At 40.2% G+C, this 22,842-nt stretch overlaps 1 protein-coding gene across 1 annotated transcript in view; it reads right to left on the bottom strand.

Moving 5' to 3' along the window:
• The window catches only part of kif6 (kinesin family member 6), a 57,216-nt gene extending 51,018 nt beyond the window's left edge, over positions 1–6,198 (bottom strand). Inside the window, exons 1-3 of the mRNA XM_053335203.1 lie at positions 6,139–6,198; positions 3,747–3,856; positions 2,645–2,719 (exon numbers count right to left, since the gene is read on the bottom strand). Coding sequence (XP_053191178.1) covers positions 2,645–2,719; positions 3,747–3,856; positions 6,139–6,198 — 245 coding nt within the window. The remainder of the gene's footprint in view (positions 1–2,644; positions 2,720–3,746; positions 3,857–6,138) is intronic.
• Positions 6,199–22,842: the final 16,644 nt, after the last annotated feature.

Below are 22,842 nucleotides of genomic sequence, written 5' to 3'. Positions count from 1 at the left end.
AAAAGGATATTTTGACACTATATTTTTCAAGATGAATTACAAACGAACTTAAACCTTATTCTAATGGTATTGCCAACCCAGTATTTGAGCAGTGTGTGGGTTTCCCCTTCCTGTGTGCTGCTCTGGTTCCACGCCCTGCATGAGAAGGGAAGGGTAAGGGGAAAAAAAACTTCATGTCAGTTTATATAAAAAACTATGTCCACTCATGAGAATGGTGGTTGGTTAGTCGGACTTGGACGGCCATTGGGCGACCGTTTAATCTAGCGTGAGTCATGGCAGTGATTGGCAGCGGGGAGGAAAGACACAGGCTCAGTGTTTAGTTCTAAAGTCAGTGCTAATGATGCGGCCTGGATTCAGCCGCTGAGGCTTGGGCGTTTCCCAATGCTTGTTCCTGTTTACACCTCAGCTATCCTGGAGATTGGCAATGTGTCGTTCGGAAGATCGCTGGTCTTCCTGTTCCTTTCATAAGAAGAGTGTCCAATCTTCTGAGCTAATAAGGTTATGAGTAAAACTGAACAGACCCCTGTCATTTTCTTGGAACTGGGGCTGCAGGTTTCACGGCCTTGTGAAATGGGATTACAATGCAGATACAAGGTTTTGCATTGCCAGCCCGACATCATTACACTGGCTCTTCCTCTTCTGGAGCTATTAATGATGGTTTGTTTTTAAACTACTGTGTTGGGGTTGAAATGACTGGTTTGGGTTACACCACAGCAGAGACAGAGACTAGTGTGCAAGTAAACGCGTGAGAGCTTTTGGCTAAACATGAAGTGCGTCGAGTATGACGGCGTACCAACCAAAACAACAACCTGACAGTTATTGCTAGTTGAGAGGATAGGCGCCTGTGTGCACGAAACTGTGACTTTTGGTGCGGTTACAGCAAAAAATGCTGCGATTAAAAGTGACTCCTGCTCACTAAACCTGAAGAAATGTTTCCCGACTACAAGGCTTTTAGTAAAAAACAAGCTGTCAGTCCACATTTACTTCTGTTTGCGATTAGTGTGACTTCTGTAACTGGTACCTTGTCAATATCAATATAAGCTAAATGGTTATCAGCATGCTTCCAGGGTTTCAAATAGCTTAGTCTATGGATAAGTGCTTTCATAATCTCTTTCAACACCCTTTGTGGCATGCCTAAGTCTTAGTCAATTCCTGTGATTGTCTTCGAAGGCGATGTATTCCAATAGGAAACGGGGGCCGAACGGGGAGAATTATTCACTCCATTCTCTGTGTTCCCTCAGACAGATTTCAAATGGTTAAAACGTTGTGGAATTCAGAGCATTCAGTGTGTAAACGGGCATCCTGCTGAGTGGGCAAGGAGAAGTTGACTCAGAAATGTCTGATAGTGGAAAGATTGGTCATGGCTAGACAGGATGATGGCTATCCCCCAAACTGTGGACATCATAGTCATATCAAAGAGTAAAAGACGCCGAGCTCATATTGACATGGCGTGATTATGACTGAAACTTTCGAAATCTTATGTTTACCATCTGTGACAACAAAGGGGAAGCTGTTAAAAGGTTGAGTCTGGAGGGCAACCTAATACACGAGTCGCTGAACCCGTATGAGTCAGGTCAAATACATCCAGATCCTTAGTCAGCCAATCCAGACATCTCACCATCTTGTTTATATGTCTCCTAATAGCAAACATAACGCAAAGCACTTGCAAGGTTCCACAAATAGCCCCTATTGTGACTAAGAAGACTGGGGTGGAATGTTGACATGATGAGATGGAGGGGCTGAATTTAGCCAGGAGCGCAGAGTTTTGGCGAGTAGAAGAGGAAGAACCTTGTTCACATAACAACAACACAACCAACATTTGATGACAGGAAATTCCAAGTAAATTCTCTCTTCTCTTGGCTGTTTCTCCCCGTTGGTTAAACCAGTACTGATTTAGACCAACATCCAAGCAGGGGGTAAAGCTCTGTCAGTGCTTTATTGAAATGGAGTGAACAATGGGTGTCGAGTTATTTTGGAGGTAAACAAACAAGTCATTGAATTTCATCATTAAGACACCATCCTGCTGATGTCATGTGAACACAGAATTTATCATTTGAAACTAGGTTTATATACACATTGATTCTACTCTACCCACCTTTTAAACTATATTTAACTATTTACATTTAAAACAGGCCCTGGTGAACTGTTACTAATCAAATTTCCGGTAATAACTTGTCCTGTGATCTTGAGGGGCAGATTTTTCAGCAGGTTAGTCGAACAGATGTGGCACTCTTTGCATGGCATGACATATTAAACAACAGCTCATAATATGGCTCTGTGTTGTGGCTTGAAAATGTTCTCACACTCAAGATGGCAGAGTGTGCCATCCTGCCTGCCAGCTCAGTCCACTTAGTGGTTTAAGTATGTAAAGCACGCCAAAAATCACAGACACCCTCTATTTCCATCTTAAAGAAAGCTGAGCTTTACTTACTTCCTGTCAACAAGGCTGGCTAAAGCCTGTGTGGCCTGACCGCAACATGGAGAGATGAGCACTACCGGGCACAGGTGGTCAACTTTTCAATTATGTGATTTGTGATTGGAATTTTTAAAAAGGTTTTAAAGAAATTACATTGACTTTCAAATGATTTTGATTGATATCATTTTGCCATTTGGAAAAGTCAGGGAGTACAATATAAGATTTTACCTGTCTGCAACTGGTTTAGCAATCTTTTCAAATATGTCTTCCTGTTTGGCGGCTTGATCAAACACTTTCTGGAACCTGAACAAAAGTAACAAGAACAAAGCTGTAACCTATGACACACATTTGGATAGAAGACAGGTTAGAAGACACATCTATTATTTCTTTTACTACTAGCATGACATGAAATATCCCAAACATCCAGGCCTCAACCCAGTTACCCATGGCAGCAGTGAATAAGCATAAAAGGCCATCTATTTAATTTCCCGAGTGCATGAAGAGGCGTTTAGTCATTCTGTTTTCTAAAGCAGTCTAAAACCATCATGTGTTATCCCACAGAAAGATGAGAGAGATGTAAGAGGAATCCGCCCAGGAAGATTGTTAAATGTGGAAATTTTATTTCTATAAGGGCACGAGGGAACCTCCACAGGCTATTATAAGACTCTGTGGTTTTTGAAGGCCCGCAGTGTCCACTGCTCTCTGACTCCCTAACTGTGAATTTAGGGCTTGGAAGCGTGGCATGGGCCCTGCCCAGAGGGTATATAAGGCTGCAGCTTTCACCGCCAGCGTTAAACAGATGTTCTGGCTCTGCAATGACACAACTGGTGGATGAATTATTCATGGGTAAAGTTCTTATACAACATAGAGGGCTTAAATTCTGGTGGGCAACATGCCTCTCACTTTGTTATATGTTCATTTGTTATCTTAATTCATTCATTCAACTTTTTTACAGTTACACCACTCTGATCATTACCTCAAGCTTAAGTGAAAACAAGAGTTAATCCACAAGATTTTCCAATCAACATAAGATGAGGTTACTGTTTGATGTTTTACTTACATTACTTACATTATCCACTTTCACTGGTAAAATGAACACACTACACGTAGCCTGCATGCACTTACAGAAAAGAAATATACTTTAATATTATTTTATTAAATAAACTAACAGACATTGTTAATTTAGATATATATATAAGTTATAATAAGGTTCAAGTTCAGTATAAAATAAGATAAATCATGGACTTTAAAGACTCCATTTATCCATTATTTAGAGAATGAAGCAAATAGAAGGTATTGCAGATACCAATTCAGCTCTGAGACACTTCACCTGAACTTGTAGCACTCCCTCTTGTTGTTAACAAAGCCGTCAGCCAGGTCCCTGGGCACCATGAACTCCAGAGCAGCACCTGTCTGCTCCTCATTGTCCACAGAGTACACCTGAGGGAGCCAGAGACAACAGTAGAGTGAGGTCAACAGACTGCTGCTTATCACCTCATTGACAAGGTAAAAGGCTAATAACAATGGGCGGCTCATCAATCACATGAAGATATTTGAAGTGTTTGAGTAGCTACATAAACACATTGATCTACTTAGTGTTTTGAAAGCGTGGTCTGCTATACAGTATGTTCTATCACTGATGTATGTGTTGTTATGGTATGCGGTACCATACATGCAGCCCAACTCAAATACAAAAACAATACACCAAGTTAGGCCTAAAGTATAAGTTTGGCTGCTTGTGGTTTGGGAATTGTGAGCCTCAAAATGAAAGATGGAATTTATGAAGCATGTATCCTGCGGAAAGCAAAAGAACTGAACAAGCAATCATGATCGGCGTACAGTGTAGGGCAAGCCCTGCAAATTCACCTCCGCTCAGTAAAAAGCTGAAGCTGAGCCTCAGGGGACACAAGAAAAACTGTAGGACATTAAACCAATATAGACAGAGCTCAAGCAGAGGATGGCAGTTAAAGTGAGGTTGGCCGGGTCAGTCCGACTCCAAACACCCCCGCTCTCTGTTACTCAGCTCTAACATATGTTCTGGCATATGTTTCCAATGGACACTGATGCAATTACAAGTCCTCAGGGTTTTCAGGAATAAAAGATAAGATCTAAATGATTGGATTGTTTTTCACTGTCACCCTGCCTGCAGTACCGCCTCCTGACCGCTGCTGTTCTTCTTCACACGGACGTGCCCAGAACCTCGAAGAAAAAAAAGCCCCAAGGAGGGAAGCTGTGCTCATTTTATTCTGCTGGATATTGTCAGCTCAGGTTAAAGTGCCATAGAAACCCTGAGTGTAATTTGATCATTCCTTCCATCAGCTGCTGTGGTCAGACAATAAGGACTGTGCCACAGGCATCCCTGATGGAAACTCACTTTTTTTTAAACATGTGTGTTCAATAAACTCTGTCCTTATCTGATTAGTGTGTGTGTGTGTGTGTGTGTGTGTGTGTGTGTGTGTGTGTGTGTGTGTGTTTTTGTACTTTTTTTGTACATTTTAAAACAGCCACAAGTAGGCTGGTTGATATTGCTGTAAAACTTTCCTTTGCCACTGATTAAAAAATAACCTTGGCTCAGAATGATTTACCTTGATGACTGTGACAGCATTGGATATAGAGTCAGGGTTAATACAATGTATTTATTGTATGGATGACACTGCATTGGTTGACAGTGTGAAGCCCCTTTCTGTCACACCTTTAATGTCCCATAGGATCTGAAAAGGACATGAAACTACTGGGAAAACAATAACAAATGTGTACTATCTGGATTGTATTGTTTACAGTATAAAAGGAGTCACACTTGATCATAGTCTTCATATATAATATAAATCCATTATATATATATATTTTTAAATTTGTCATCCTGTTTGTCCATGTTGTGTTTCTCTAAACTTTGCATGCCTCTCCTCTGTTACTCTTTCTGAGGTTTCTACCTTTTTCTCTTAAAATGTTTTTTAAGGGAGTTTAAGGACAGAAGATGTTGTATTGTTGTACACGTTTTAAAAGAACCCTGTTGCAAATACTGTATGTGATATTTGACTCTACAAATAAAACTGACTTGCCTTGACATTTAAACATACTGAACATCAATCAGTACATTGATCAAGTTCACTTCAAAAATGTCAGGACTGATATCTGCCTTCAAACCCCCAGTCCACAAAAAGATGATCATGTGGGGAAAGAAGTAGTGATAAATAAAGCATGGTAATATGTTTTGGATGGAGTACGTCAAGTGACAATAAGTTCGACGTTTTTTCCACAGCAGCAGACATGTGGACATGTCATAGCAGGAGCAGGTGTAATTAAACACATAATGATTGCATTCCGTGTGTGTAGGCTATGTACTGTACTGTATGTCACTTTCTGGGCCTTCACACTATTGTGTATTCTCGTCGGGAGACTTAATGGAATGGAGCTCTCATTAAAGTTATTAGTAGCACCTGTGCTTTTCCTGCTATGAGAGGTCAAAACGTCAACAGTGAAAAAAGTCCTGCTGCAGAAAATATGACACATTCATTTTACATGTTGCAGAACTTGAGCAGTAGCTTTGTATGTGCAGACAGTTTACAGCTGTTGTTTTTTGATAATAGGTCGAGCTTAACTGGGATAATTAGTGTAATGTGAATACGGACCAGCACGTCTCCTGTTGACGATATAAAGTTAACACTGAGCAATGTTTATATTCTAAGTTTATATAACTAAGTTGTATTTAGTTGCCCACTTACCGTCGTCGTTTTCTTAGTGGGTTTAATGCGAGCAAATATCTGTATTGTCTGTTTCACCATTTTCCTCTTATAAACACAACTGTTCAGCCTTGTTGGTTTTCTGTACACTAATAAATGTGATACTGTTGCTAGTTAGCTCGCTGGCTAACGTTTGCATTAAGCACTGTGCTCTCTCTCTGCAGTTTGTTGTAGCTCGTTGCTAGGTGACGACTGGAGTCACGGCGGGAGTAATGACAAAGATTGCCTGTGTGGTGGAAGATGACTCCTCGGAGTAAAATAACCTTTACGAGAATCCTCATCTTTCTGTATTTTTCCCCAGTTGTCTGACAGTATGAGTCAGAGTCAGTTAAGAGATGTTTAAGGGATCTTTTTTGTTTGTTTGTGTGTGTGTGTGTGTGTGTGTGTGTGTGTGTGTGTGTGTGTGTGTGTCATAGGCTATTTTTTAGGACAGATTTCAGACTAAAGACCAATTAATTAGGTAGAGCTTGTCCAACTGGGGACAAAAGCCATGTTCCCAATCGGGGAAAAGATGATTTTTGGATCAGTGGTTAAGGTTATGATTAGGCAAGTAATGATTATGGTTAAGGTTAGGGTAAGTCTCCAGGAAATGAATGTAAGTCTATGTAATAATGTCCCCAAAAGTAACCCAGGAAAACATGTATGTGTGTGTGTGTGTGTGTGTTTATGTGTGTGTTTGTGTTTGTGTGTGTGTGTGTGGGAGGGGAGCATATGAATAACATTAAACACAATGTCAGAAGTAAAAATAAAACAGACTTTTATAGCTGTTCTTCTTTTTCCTGTGATGATTATCGTTCTGTACTAAGCAGGTGTTTTGTATATTCAAGACAAAAGTTCACCGCAGGTTCAGTGACTCATTCACAGTGGGCACATTCACAAGAGTGTATTCAGCACTGAAGGCACTCCCCACACATAAGGCAAATGTTACAGTTACTCATAATGTAAATAGGTGCAACCACAACTGCCGGATTTGACAGTTAAACATCAGTATTTGGGACATGGAAATGGGGATTGTTGTCTCATGCAGGTAGCCAGGTATTTACATATTTAAACATCAACAAAATAGTGAAAAGTAGCAGCAAATCATAGCATGTATACAGCTTTCTGCATTTGGAAAATGAAAGATTAGAGAAACCTGAGTGTGTTAAAAAGAGAAATGAAGGAGACCAGACTATAGGACTTCCGTGGGCTTGCATGTTATGTGCATGAAGCAGGGTGAGAAAGGGGTGCAAAATATATACCCTGTGGAATGCAATAGGGTGAGTATGCACACTGCATGGCACCTGCTGATGTATAGCTTTATGGGAATTTTTAAGGATTAAGTCTACTTTGTGAGGTATGATTTATGCCACTACATATTACCAGCACAGTATGGTGCCTGCTAAGAACAAGGGAAGGGTTTAAAGTGCAGCAGCTTATATAGAAATCCACCAGGAAAAAAGAACAAGATGCTTTCTCGCATACAAACTCGTAAGGGTCACAACTTCACTTATCAGCTGATTTACACAGAACCACATGTCTTGTGTTTGGGAGGCTGGGAGGCTGGGAGGCTGGGTGGGTGGGTGTTTTTGACCCTGTCTCCCATTTCACTGTATATGTGTCTCTCTGTTTCTGGTATTTCACCTGAACCATGGATGCCCCCCTCCCTCCCCCCAAATATAGCCTACCACCAGGAGGCCTACCCACAAAACCTGCACAGCACACAGTTTACCAGGAAGGCTTCGTGGTTTCACGGTGGCCTCCAGGAGAACATATCGTGTTTGTTCCAGTGCATTCCTTTGTGCCACAAAAAATACTCCTTGTGTGGTTCCTTGTTTTTTTAACTTGTGTGTGTGTGTGTCTTGTCGTGCATCATTGTTGCTGCGCTAAACACATTTAGTGGGCAATTAGTGGTTCAAATGTGCAGATAATCATATATTATTTTTGCTATAAAGAATATGTGACATTATACAAGAGTGTGGTTGACTGGAGTATAACTACACCCTTTAACTACAAAAATACTCAAGGCCTTGTCCATGGACTTACACTGCTGTCATTTGTCCCTTATTACCTGTCTTTGTTTACAAAGACAACATTTTCATAACTTATTAAATTAGGCAAAAATTCTTTATTAGGACAACCTAAACAGTTACACTGCTCACACGGGGATGAGCATTTAGAAGAGGTCATGTCAGGATAACTGATTGAGTAGAATGTGTTTCACATGGACTCCAAATGGTCTAACACGCAGCCTTGTGTGTGTGTGTGTGTGTGTGTGTGTGTGTGTGTGTGTGTGTTTGGGATATTTTGTATTATGCAATGGGAAAGAGCTCTGTGAGAAGAAAGCAAGCCTCTTAGAAGACTGCTGCCGTCATCATTGGTGCTCACGTGTAACACAGTGCAACACACTGCCAGTCAATCGGTTCAAGTAGCTATCAGGCAGGTACAGCTAACCATGCGTGGCCCCTGAGCAGTGAGACGACTTCAAAGAGGGTAACTTTTTTTAACAGGTGATGTAACACACCCTCTGGAAGCCATATAGGAGGTCCACAGCTCTTTGGAAACACTACGAACGACTAGAGAGGTTGTGGTTTATTTATGTGCTCTTGAGAGAACTGGATCATTTTGCCATTTTGAATCAATGCTCACTCATTAGCACCACGTCTGGTCAGATTAAAAATCAGTTAAATTGCTTCACATACTGAAAAGATTTTCAAATTTGCACATGGATTGTATCTATTATATCTAATAGATACCAGTGTAACAGGTGGTTACCAGATGCATGTTAAGACAGATATATTGCAGCTCATTTAGCTAAATTAGCCCTATGAATAGCACTACAGTAGTAAAAGCTGTTGGGTTTTTTTTCAGGTTACCTCAGTTGACTTCTCAAGCTACAACTGGCAGAGCTGGTAGCCAAGAACAACAAGTGTCGAAGACAAAAAAGTCCTTATGTGCCACATATTCTAAATGTGGAAAGAGACGTTTTTTAGTTTTAATGAACAGGTTATTAAATGCACGCCCACTCCGTGATCTTAATCAAATATCTTTTCTTTTTTGCTGCGATTTTAGGCATAATTTCTGCAAAACAGCTGGTATTCCATGATGTCTTTATATAGAAAGCCCTTCAAAACGTGTAAGTGCTGTCATTATGTGCTGACCAGAGGATTTAGTCATATGGGTGACTATATCCTTTGAATCCTGCACATATCTTAACTAGCTCCACAGTATGAACCACAAGCATTCCAGCATTACAACAAAAAAAAAAGATTTCTCACACATGTGGACACTGGAGCTGGGGACAGTATAGCATCTGGAATATTGCTCAATGGTATTATTATAATCAACAGAGAAAAGGGACCCATGTTGACAGTTAATATAGCCTAAACTATGCGAGTGCTATTCTTGTTCTATTAAAGAAGTCCTTAGAGTATAAAAGATGCCACAGTAATTGTCTCCTCTTTTTTATATTGGAAAACTACAGGATATATGTATTTAGAAAAGAATAGAGGAGACTTTTAATGATGTGATTTTCAGAAAAAAAAGTCCTTCACTATATTGATACCACGTGATATCAGATTTGAGCCTTTTCAACAACGAAAAAACAACTGGGCACGAGTTCCAAAAAGGAAGCAGCCACGTCCACTTTCTACAAAACAAATGCGTTTCCTTGACTTTCACAGAAAAGTGCATGCAGTAAACACCAACCAAGGGCTGGACCGAGCTTGTTAGAGAGCTGTGAACTCTTTTTTTAATATCCTGTTTTGGTCCGTGTGTTGTCTTTAGCTCAAGCTGACATAGCTGTGGTTTCACCCCGAAGGAGGCAACCAAACTGTACTGCTTGAGTCCGACGCACGGCAACAAGCTTCAAATCCGGATGCAAGACATTTTAACTCTGAGCCAATAACTAACAAACACTTTTTTTTTTTTTTTTGGTCTGTTTGGAGTTTTACAAGCATGCAACCAACTCCATCCTCCAGCAAAGTGAAGCAATAATCATCTCTCAGGTTCCTTATTTCCCAACCTTCTGACATAACTTCTTTTATATCTACTGCTTTGGGTTAACAGGAAGATCAGGTGATAGTAAGAGGTATGCAAATGTCACAATGGAATTGTCACCGTGGATGACGACCGTACATTTTGACATGTGCAAGCACGCATTCATGCACACACACATTCACCCCCTAACACATGCTTCGTTAGCTGTGAAAGGACTGAGGTACAGTAAAGACTTGTTTGGATACAGATAAAGGTTGGGGCTACTTGCTGCAATCAAGCTCATTTCAAAACTCGAAGAACCTTAAAGGCAAAAAACAACTCGAGCTGAGAAAAAAAACCTGTTTTTTCAGTCACCTTTGCCAACATTCGACACCTTTGTCTGTAGCTGGCAGTTGATCAAAAAGGTGTGCTCGGTGTCAGGGGATTTCAGACTGTCTGGCTCAAGGCCGAAGTCTCTAACTTGAACTACAATGACAGGAAGGTATTAGAATATCATTCTCTTGATTGAGGAAGAGCCAGAATTGTCTCAACGGCTTAACACCTGACGGGGGTAAACGCACAGTAGTGGATCAGACATAAACCATGCTTGCCACTGCTTGCTTACAGTACAAACAGTAGCCTGTCGACATTGTGCATGTACACAAAGCTTTTTGTATATGTATGTGGGAGTATTTGTGTTTATCTGCATCTGTGTGTGTGATTGTTTACTGTATATGCGGGCATGGGTATGAACTGTAAATGCGAACATTATCTGCGAGTGCACACACCCAGTCCGCTGAGTTGTAAACATTGTACCCACCACTGCTTCTGCCTAATCAATCCCGTATGACGGCGTCTTGGCACTGCGTTCAAACAGAGTGGGTTAGAATTGGCCTGGGCCATTATTACAGAGTTTGGGAAGATGATGCCTCAGTTAAGTAGCTGCCTCTCAGTAGCTTAGTGGTTGAGGTTAAATAGATTCCATAGGATGATATGTTGCTCTTTGAGTGTGTGTGTTACTTGTGTGTATGTGTGTGTGTGTTGTCTCAGTTCTGTCTGAGGGTGGCCACAAAGGCTTAGTGGTAGAATGCCAAGATGTGCCTTTAACCGAAAGGACGATTAGAGACAGGCTTTTGCTGCCATGGTACCTTGCTTACACAATGCTGTAGTGTGTGTGTGTGTTTGTGTGTGTTTGTGTATGTGTGTATTCACCCACATGAAATATATGTAAACACATGCTTACATGCACACACACGGTTAGTTGAGTGTAAAATCATGTTAGAGACCATTTGTAGTACAAATAACCATCAAATAAAGAAGTACAATCAAACAGATGTACATGTAACCACACCCTCAGTCATGCTGGGTTCTCACTAGTTCTAACTACATGTGCCACAGTAACATCTGTAAGTACCACATCTGCACAGCTATATTGAGTCCCCCTGGGAAAAGCTTGATTTTTTTTCTTCTTTCTTTCCAAAATGGTGACATGCTCTCTTCAATGTAGAAATGATGTTAACACAGTGACATTCAGAGTGTATAACTGTTAGGGTTGCTGTGGTGAAAGAGGTCAGCCAATGCAGTGACCGATACATGTAGATTTGTATGTAGGGTGTAAGCGTCTTATTTTTACTATGTCACCACTGGTCACCACCGGTCTTAGAATTTTTGTTGTAAGCAAGAACTTTTTTCAGTTTCCTTCGCTCACACTTGCCAACATTGCCCAAGAGGATTTTCGGAAACACACCAAATCTTAAATAATTATTTCACTTTTATTTTTAAATACGACAAACCAATGCAATTAGTGGTAGACAAAAAAAACAAAAAAATACTCAGCAAAGAGAAAAAAAAGAGCTGGGGTGTATGTAACTGAGTCCAAGTACAGAATTAGTTTGCACACTCCAAATGTATCTCCAAATTTTTATTTTATTTTATTTTAGTTTAGTTTAATTTAGTTTTTTATTAATATTGTATTATATGTAACTGAGTCTAACTAGTCCAGCTTGTAAAACATTTATTTTTGTTTTTTTCAATTAATTTTCTTTCTTTCTTTCTTTCTTTCTTTCTTTCTTTCTTTCTTTCTTTCTTTCTTTCTTTCTTTCTTTCTTTGTATTGTATGTAACTGAGTCAAACTTGTCCAGCAAGTACAAAATTAATTTGCATATCCCAAATGTATCAGGATCTATCTATATATCTATCTATTTATTTGTTTCACTGAAATCAGTGTCCTGGAAATGAGACTGATGGGAGTACATGGGTGGATAAACCAAAACAATGAGCTGAAAGATCCTACAATGGACTGTAAAGCTTCATCATCACATGTCACTCTTAACATTGCATGTAGTTATTTAATTCAGCTCCATTACTAAATATTGATCAGTGCAGCTTTAACTTCTGACTTACAATTCGCTTACAATTCCGCAACCTGTCTGTGTGCCTTTTAATATGCACGTTTGCACAAGTGTGTGATTATAAAATCTTTAACACCACTTTGAGCATAAGGGTGTTGTAAATATATCTTTTAATCTAATTTCAGTTATAGCCAGAGGCAGCACAAACCAAAGTGCTGAGTGTCTATCTCAGGCAGTCACCAGCAGCAGAGTCCATGCTATTTAAGGCTGGGGTTTCAGCAGCTCTGCCTTCCTCTCCAGTGCACAGTTTTCTGGTCAGTAGCTGTGTCCAAGGGAATTCTTTAGGGCTTTGGTTATGTGTTATTCTCTGAGGCTTCTGCCCTCTGTTATGCTTGCTAGGCCCAGGCATATCAGACTTCAGTCTGCATTCCTGAAATACTGTATATGAATCTCCAAGACTCAAAAACTAGCAATAAACTTGTGGGATGGATTTGGGGATGAGCAAGAAGTCATGAACAGGGTGACATTTAAGATTTTTTCTTTTTCTTTTTTTTTTTTGGAACTGTTAGCATGTTTATTTTTCTGTCAGTAAGAAGATCAGTCAAGGAAATATGAAATTGAGAATATTTTGAATGATTTGTTTAGGGATGTTTTGCTCTGGAGTTTAAATGAGTTCTTCTCTTCAGGCAGAATGTGATGTACTGTTTCCATGAGTCAATCTCCATGTAAAATACAAACCAAGCACCAAGGCTCAGTTTATATTTGAATGTACCCAATAACATGAATAAGTCTTTTCCATGCAATTGCTTTTCAGTTCAAGTTCATTTAGAGTTAGATCAAACTGAATTGAGGGCAAAGAGAAGCACCTGAAATTAAGGGAATGTTTTATTGGCAGTAAATCCACAGTCCTCTTATATCATCACTGATATGAACACACTGTTTTATCATCTTTGCTTTGCAGTAACCAACTCAGTTCATTCCTCACTCACAGTGATTCTCTTGAGTTATACTTCCTCCTGTCAGTAAATATTATGTTATCACATAACTCTCTTTGACGCCTCCCTGATAACAGCTTGATAAATACTCATCAAACCACTTCCAGAACTATTACTGGCATGTAGGACTAATCCGTCCGCCTGGAAAATCTGATGCATATTTTGTCCTTTTATAGCAACTTTCATGTTTGGCATTTTTAGCGAGGGGGAGTTTTAAGGCCATCATTGCATAATGGACATCATGTCAAAGAGTGTTCATTGATTGTAGCTCAGCAAATCTCTCTTGTCTCTCAGTTTGGACTCTTGGAATTCACTCTGAACCATCTGTGTAAATAACGGCTAAATATTTCTCTTAACTCATTATTTTCTCCTTTCTCAACTCCTCAAAAAATGTATTTACATTTTTCCAAAAATAACCTTTTTGGGATAGTCAGTTGATGCTCATAGACGGTGGTTGTAATTCATTTCTAAGCACACACAACTTTTGCCCTTTGTCCTATGGTTACAATAGGTTCATATACACTTCTTATAGTATATGCTTGTCAAGTCACTCTCCCCTCCCTTCCCGCTCCTCCTTTTTATCCATTCCTTCCATCCGCTTCATCTCTCCATCCCAGCTGCATGTGGTCAGGAGCTTGGACAGTGGGCAGGGACACGGTTGGGCGGTCCTGCTGGCCTGGCAGGGCTTGGCAGAAGGGAAAGTTGGTGGATTAGGCCCTCCCTCTGTGGGCCTAGTGGGCCTGGAGCTCTGAACGCAGAGCTAACCGCTCTAACTGCACAGTATAAATAGAACAAACTTGGGTTTGAGCGAGTACCACATTGTGACTTCTCAACTGACAAGCAGATAGGAGAGGAAGGAGCATGGAGGACATAAAGAAACAGTGTGTGTCTGTGTGTGTATGTGTGTGTGTATGTGTACGTGTACGTGTAATGAAAACAGAAGTGATGTTATTGAGGAGTGAAGTTTCCTTGTGAGCTTTTGTAGCAACTTAAGAGTAGCAGGAGAAGATGAATAGGGAGTATTGGAATGGAGAGAAAATAAATGGATATGAAACGAGAGACAGGGTTAAAAGAGCACAAGAGGGAATATTTGCAGCTGGAATGACAAACGTACTCGCTAAAAGAACTGTAAGGTATTGGAAATGTTGGCAGAGCGTCTTCACCTCCACCTTCTCCGAGCGATGGCTGCCCAGTGCCGGCAACTTTCTGTCCAAATCCACTTCCCCACACAAGCCAAGTCCAGGTGATGGTTCAGCACACATACAGTGTTATGTAAGAATTGCGGGAATGCTTTCTGGCTACGACTATAACGAGCTGAGAGGGAATTTGACATGAGAGCCCCCGTAGGTCCGCCGAATTCCTGCTGCCATGGAGGATTCTAGCGTCCAAATTCCTCTCCTCCACAGTGTGGTAGGGTTACAATGAAATACCTTGCAGTGCTGAACTCTGCTGCCTTTGAAGTCCTGTTCGGGACTGTGTGTTGGGGCTGCTGTTGTTGCATGCCATTCTTCGCACAATAAGCTGTGTTATGTCACTGTTACCCCTGGCCAACCCCGTGATGTGTCACACCAGAGGAGGCCAATCCACAATCTGCCAAAAGATTTCTTCTTTTGAAAAAAAAAAAAAAAAAGTGAGATTGGACGCATGGCGCAAGCCACATAGCGGTCATGAATGCTTTACCATGCAGATAATTTGTTTTGATAAAATGTTATTGCTATGCACGTTTGACCACTTGGTTACATAATGCTATGAATGCAAACAACTAGACTCCAGCAGACATTATGTCTCATTGTATCACTTCAAATCTGTGGCACAGATGGGAATTGGGACAGTTCATTGAAGATATTTCCATAGCAGCCATGGGTTTTTGTATTGATTAGTAGCAATGTGTCACAGTTAATAAGGCCACACTACAGTGATGAGTGTGTGTGTGTGTGTGTGTGTGTGTGTGTGTGTGTGTGTGTGTGTGTGTGTGACGATGCTGCTTCATTTTGTTGTGTTTTTCAGGCACCCCGAGGGTAATGCAAATTCCATTTCTTCTCTGGCTGGTTCCTGGCAATCGATAGGCTATTTCTGCCAGCATCATTGTCCATCTAATGGCTTTGCAATAGTGTTGCTTTTGAATTCGCACACTCCCACAAGCACAAACACATACACAGGAGATAATAGTTCCACTGCTCCGCAACCATGATGCAGAGAAAGACAAATGAAGAGAGAAATGAAAGGGAGTGTATCACAGAAGGCAGAAATAGAACAGAGTGGTACGTTATTGATTCTCAGAATTTGCACTGTAGTCATCACAATGCATGAGAGGGAAGAAGTTGGATGGATAGAGGGAGGAAAGGCCAGAGAGGGAGGGAGAGCACATACACATGACTTTGCATCCTTCCAAGGTGAAAGTTAATGCAGAAGTTCTGTTGGGGGAGTAATTGAGCTGCACTTTCTCCTTCTGTCGTTCACACCCCGTCGGAGAGAGGTTACAGAGAGACACAGAGCAGATGATGAGAGAAGTCTACTCTAGACAGAAAGCAGCGGAGCATGCAGTTCAATGGACAAAAGAGGGCCTCTGTGTTGTGTTAGACAGCGCAACCAGGTCAGCTGTTCAGAACATGTCAGGTGAGGAGAAACAGGAGGCTTGGTTTAAATGAAGGTGACAGGGGTTTTAAACTGTTCAGTGTTTTTTTTTTTGCATTGTGGCCTTTTCTCTACTATCACAAAGAGACCACATTCCAAATAAATGACGAAATGATGTTTGATTTCATGGCACCAGTTGGCCTATATAATCGTCGCTCGACTGATTATGCATATTTGAGCCATTTCAAATCAAATTGTATATACTTTCTATGGTGACATTTCCCAAAACATATTACACTTTTCAGCAAGGAATATTCTTCTTCTTAAAAACATGGACAACCACAATCATTATGTAATCTCTGCAACTATCATTTCATGTTCTGACAGTTTGAAGACATGAGTTCAGCCAAAAAGTCTTGTTCAGTGTTTGGTTGTACTAAAAGATTATCTACAGAGTTAAACTTTCACTTTGTTTTGTTTTAATTGTTTCGTTAGTGAAAATTAGCATTAGCATTATTACGGCTAACCATAGATTGTAAAAGCACCCTGTCTACCAAGCTAGCAGCCAGCCACTAGCAGCCAGAAGCTAGCAGTTAGCAGGCAGAAGCTAGCAGTTAGCAGGCAGAAGCTAGCGTTGGGGTCAGCTCCACAAACTATGGTCACTTCTGCCTCCAAAAATCCAACATGAGAATAGCCAAAATGCAAACTCATGGCTTCAAAACAGGAGTCTACAAACCAGTGTGTGATGTCATTGTAACTATGTCCATTATTTTTTACAGTCTATGATGGGGACCCCAGGTTTGTAAGCCATTTGGAAGAGAGTAGAGTCCTCTAGCATGTGGTGCTTCACTTCCGTTTCTGCCACAAAAGTATGAAACCAAATATAGGCCTACTTATGCAGTTAATTTTCACTCAAAATAGAGTAGTTGTAGTACTATGCAATAGTACAGTAGCACTTGCTCTCTAGTTTATAGATAGGCCTACGTATATTGAAAGAGAGTATGAAGATATATTAGAATCTGTTACACATGATTCTATAGGGCTAATAGAAATGTTAGCTTGTTTGACAGGCTTACCACACCAGGTTGTATTATTTTTAGCTAATTTAGCAGAGTATTTATTTTGTCACCAACACACAGCCAGAAAAATAACATGACACAACAAGAAAGTTATTTTTTAACCTGAAAGAAATTCATCATGTCAAGTACACTTAAACTCAAGAAGAGAGAAACATTTCAAAATTGGTTAAATTAAAGAGAAAAAAGAGACAGCTAATGGAAGTGACACATCTCACTTCGAGGGACCCTACAGGAAGTTACACAACTCATGCCTGGGGACCCTGCTGTCTTCCAAGTGGCCCCCAGATGTGATGTCCACAGCTGGACCCTACCAGCTCCAAGTGTAATAACCATAAATTAGGTTTTTACAGGGGATTATAAGCAGGACTGTTTCTTGGCTAGGTGCACTGACTTCTTGGAGTCTCAGCTGATTGCCTAGCAACCTCACAGTGATGACAAGAAAGCTAATAAATGTATTTTCCAAGATGTTGAATGTAGTAGAGTTCTATAAGTGGTATTTTGTTTGCAGGTCAGCAGAAATGGAGTGGAAATACCACCCAACCAGTACAAACAGACATCTACAATATCTTATACATACATATTGATCAGTCATTGGCCCCTTTACCTCTGAACCTCTGACCCTGCCTGGACCCATGTTCAAGAAACAACTGTATAAAAGACAGTGCCAATAGTCGAGTGCAGAGTCCAATTGCAGTGGGACTATGGACTTGGACTGTAGCCACCACAGGACTCTTCTTTTACGGAAAAGATTTTGACATGTCACTGTAGGAAAAACACAGGTATATGTATAAAATTAATGATGGTTGAAGTCCGTTTGGCTGCTTCAGTTTCAGAGACCTGGTGTGATGAATTCTGGCTCACTGTGACACCGTCATGGCTTAATGGGACACTTGAATGGAAGGAAGCCATTGTTGATGTTATTAGTAACACTTGTGCTTTTCTTTCAAAATGTCTGCTGTGGAAAAAGTCCATTGAGGTCACTGAGGCCATGTCTTTTTTTTTCTTCCTTTTTTTTATTCGGAAATAAGACTGAGTGTATAAATCAACAAAGAATAAATAAAACCTGATGATCTGAATTATCAAATACATTTACAGACCCTATTTTTGGTCCCTGGTCAAAATTTTCTGACAGTGGTTGAGAGACTTGCGACTTGAGTATTTTCTAAAAATAAAATCCTGGCTATGGCCTCAGCCAAAACACATTGATATTTGTAAGGGTTTAAGATGTCATCAAGTGAAATATAGACTTGTAAAACATTATGTCTGGAGTGTCTTTTGTTTTTCAAAACAAAACAAGCTGCCTCTGGTTTTAATTGATAAGTGTTCAGGGGTGACTCATTTCAGCAAATAAGGTTTTATATTTGTTGACTAATGCATGCAACATGTGGCATTTTAACACATTTCATCCTTGATCTACTGCATATGCCCATTGACCTTCTCTCGCTATTTTGGTAAAAGCCTGTACTCAAAGCTCTTTAGCAAACTGACATGAATACATCTGTGGAATAATAATGCACAGGAATATTCTTTGAATGCAAATTTGTCATTTGGCATGCATGAAGTCATTACCTTCGTAGTGACTCCATCATCACTCACATAGCTGAATGGACACACTTTACCAGAGTCATTTTCACCACTCACACTGAGCGTTCCAGTCATTTATTCAGCTGGCTTGTTACTCAGGCAATTTGAGGTAAGTGCTGCTGGTCAAGGGCACCAAGGCATTTCATCCCAGGAAGAAGACCTGACAACTGATATTGCATCCTGAGACTCATTGTATACTGCAAGTGTGAATGGAAAGGCTCCATATAAGTGTATAAGTGTTGTATATTTTGGCAACCACATTTGAATTCTGATGTAGACAAACAATCTTTGCTTGGTAAAGGTTTGTAACCTATATGCTGATTACAAACGGTGCAGGTTCTGTACTGATAATTGATTTCATTGGATTGTCTGTATTATTGATTGCATTGTTCTATCTCTCTTGTGGACATCCAATATCTAGAAAGTGGGTTTTGCTCAGTCATCTTCCATACCAAGCCTTCAGCCTACAGATAAGCTATCGACTGGTCCCTCGGTCAACCACTTTGGGACAGACTGAAATTAAACCGAAGAACTACAATGGAATTTTGTATGATGTTCATGGTCCCCAGAGGATGATTCCCCACAACTTTAGTGGTCTTCATGCCACCATGAGACTAAATATTGGTTGGATTGACATGACATTTAGTACAAATATCCCTGGTGTACATACCCATAATCCAGTAAGTCAATAATTTATCAACATCAGCAAGACAGATTGGCACAAGCTTTAGTACTGACACCCATGCTTCCCAAATTATGAATACTACTGACATTGGTGATCTATTGATATTTCAAAGCTAATATGAGGTTAGTGAAATGTCTCAACATTTATTGATGGTTTGCAATAATATTGGGCACACACAGTCCTGTTCACTCCAGGATAAACTGTAATAGCTTGAGAGATCCTTTAACTTTCCATCTACCAACAAGTCAAAATTGTAACTCTTTCAATGTTTTAGTTTATGACCAAATACCTGCAAAACTACTTTGTTTAGTACTAAGTAAATGCTATCATGGTACATTAAAACTATGACTGGGAAATTTAATAAATCTGTTAAACATCAGCATGTTCATTACATGTGCATGTGCTGCAGATTCTTAGTCTTGCTAGATACAATACTGCATACAGATATCTATGCTGTTATTTATCCACTGAGAGCTCATAGAAAGATACTGTACTGTTGCACATTTGTGGACGTGTATGTGTCTATGCACGTGCACAGGCTGTGTGCATGTCTACAAGCTTATCTGCATGCATGTGTGTGGGTGTGTTTGTGTGTGTGCGTGCATACTAAACGGACATGTGTAAATTCAGTTAGCGCCGTTGCTGTTCTCCCAGACACCCTTGGGAACCCGAGGTGTCGACTGGACCTTTTCACATCTGCAGCCTTGTCAAATCAAGTCTGTCTACAAACAACCTGGCCTCTGTCTGATAGACGCACAGAGAATCCTCTTGTAACTAAATCTGTTAGTCTTGGCTCGGTTGCGTCGGACCTGAGCAGGGATATAAAAGCGATATGGTTTCAAATTATTTGAATGGTTGGAGGTGTGCTTGATTTTACTGCCTTGACGCTCCAGCAGCCTCAGAAGTGAGCCTTTCCCTTACGAAATCCAGAGGTCCAACAGTCCTTGTGTCTTCCAAACTTTAAAAGCATTCAAAAATGTACATTAGCTGCTATTTTGCCTGGGTCTGTTCCCCACTAGTCTCTCTGAGGTTAGTGTAAAAACCTGGAGTAACTACTCTGAGCTTTGGACAGATATCCCCATTCACTGAGCTCCCTGGAAAAACACTTAATTTGCGGTGGCGTCACTGTGAGGACACAGCTCATTGTGACATGATGGGTTAATTATATAATATTGTATGTCATATATTTGTGTTCCAAACAATAGGAAGGTTAAGATAAGTCTGGGCTGACTCCTGGCACCATATTGTGCCATGGTGTGTGTACGTGTGTCTGTGTGTGTCCACATGTCGCCAAGTCTGATTCACTCACTGAGTTTTGGGGGTCAGGCTAAAAGGCTCAGGTTAAAATTACTGACAGAGTGTCATTATCTGACATGAATCTCACTCTCCTATGATATACTATCCGCTCTGGATTATAGATTTGACCTCCCCCCAGTTTTGCCAAATTGAAGAGATTAATCGAGGCCTCTTGCTTGGTTCTGTCCCAGGGGCAGAATCACACGCTTCGTCTGGAGAATGTCATCTCAGCTTTGACAGGCCAAGCCGCCGGGCTACTGGACAGCTCCACTCTGTCTTTCTACTCCTGAAACTTTACTCAAAATAAAGACATGTACTCACCGTTTGAAAAACCTGACACTTACAGTAGCTAACACAATTATTTCTGGGAAGAAAATGAAACAACGTCCTGATCATTTCTGAAGCCTATCTTTGCAAATTTGTTGTCATAATTTGGAGGTGATCTTCCTTATAATACTGAATATGAATGTGAGGATTATGGATCAGTGATTGTGCAATGCTTACAGTTTTATAAACAGTTCAGAACTGTTGGCGTGAATCTATTTAAAACATGCCCAAATGATACAGGTAGCATCAATGTTTCCACTTTCATTTTGACACAATCTAAGAACAGGTTTGTAATGCTGATATGGCCTTTCATACATATATTAACATCTGAAAATTAGCTATGGTTAAGGAGAAGCATTAGGAAGTTTAATACAACAAATGCAAATGTATATAGTCAATGAAAGTTAATGAAACTAACATATTTTATTACCCTTCATTAATGGAGGAGTCTAGTGATTTAGTGTTGCACTTCAAAAAAGTTGGAGGATGCAAGAGGGACAGATTTAACCTCTTACATACTGTTCAGGGTGAAATTTTACATTTTAACATTTTTTATAGTTCAGAGCTGTAAAAACACCTTATACACACTTATTTTAGACAGACTTTTCCTATTGTTGTTGAAGTGCCCCTTGAACCCATTCTGTTAAAGATTACTGTTGCAATCTGCTGTTGTTCCTTGTTGTCAAACTAAATTATGAAGTCATCATCAGATTCATCTGTTGACAGAAAACATGGGCCCGGTTCTGCTTTGGTGACTTGCCAGGCTTTAAACATCTTCCTTCATAACCATAACCAGACTGATCCTGCCAGCTTTTATGAGCGACATAAACTGGCACTGAGCTGCTGAGTCTCCAGTACATTTCATCCAAGCAAGTCACCGCAGAGTGAATGATCTTGCATTTCATGGGGACAAATGATCAGATTGTGGAGAGTTCATTTCAGGCCACCAAATTCACTTTAGCAACACTGCAGCAGTCCTGTTTACTGACCTTTCTTGCTGAGGAATTATCTCACACAATGTACCCAAAACAACACAGCAGGGCCTGTCTCAAACACATGAAATTAGTATTGATGTCCACATTTGAGCCCAGGTCAAAGCGTATGCCCAGAATTTGCAATTAATGAAGGATTACGGGCTGCGAGGGGATCAAAACACAGCCAGTCACACTGTTCCTTCATATTTCGGAGGATTAAATGCTTAGCAGCTGGGATTGCGAGACCTTTACTTTATGTTTGGGAATTTTTTTTTTGCACTGTATTTCATTGTCAAACATTTAATAGTACCATGTACCCATGGACTGTTAGATGTACTATACCAGAGTTAAGAGATAAGATAAGGTAAGATGTATTTTATACTTGATTGATACCCATTGGGAGAAATTGAAATTGACAACAGCAGTACAGTGGAAAAAACCAACAATCAACAATAAATCAGACAAAAATAGGATGAAATAAAATGCTATACAGTAAACTGGAAATAAATAAATGTGCAATGTGTAGAAAATCTGAGATATATACATGTGAGTGGTGTATGGTTTGAGTCTTAATCCTAGTCATGGTCAGTGGGGTGAGATACTGGGAGCTACTGGGAGGTACTGGGAGCTACTGGGAGTTGTGGTGTTACATTATAGCTATTTTTTATCTGCAGTCCCTTCACTGCACAAATGTAGTGCAAAGAAATGGTACAATCTCTTACAGAGCTTATATAAGATCTAAGTACGATCTGAGCGAGCATACACAAAGTCACATATCTATAGTACATTAACCTTATCATAAATAAAAACATTAGTAGGCCTAGCTAGTAGTAGTAGAGTTTGTATAGTCACTAACCCACATTT

The sequence above is a fragment of the Scomber japonicus genome, chromosome 16 (genome assembly GCF_027409825.1).
Source record: "Scomber japonicus isolate fScoJap1 chromosome 16, fScoJap1.pri, whole genome shotgun sequence".
Taxonomy (NCBI): Eukaryota; Metazoa; Chordata; class Actinopteri; order Scombriformes; family Scombridae; genus Scomber; species Scomber japonicus.
The sequence above is the reverse complement of the archived record's forward strand: the minus strand, read 5'-3'. Positions and strand labels throughout refer to the sequence as shown.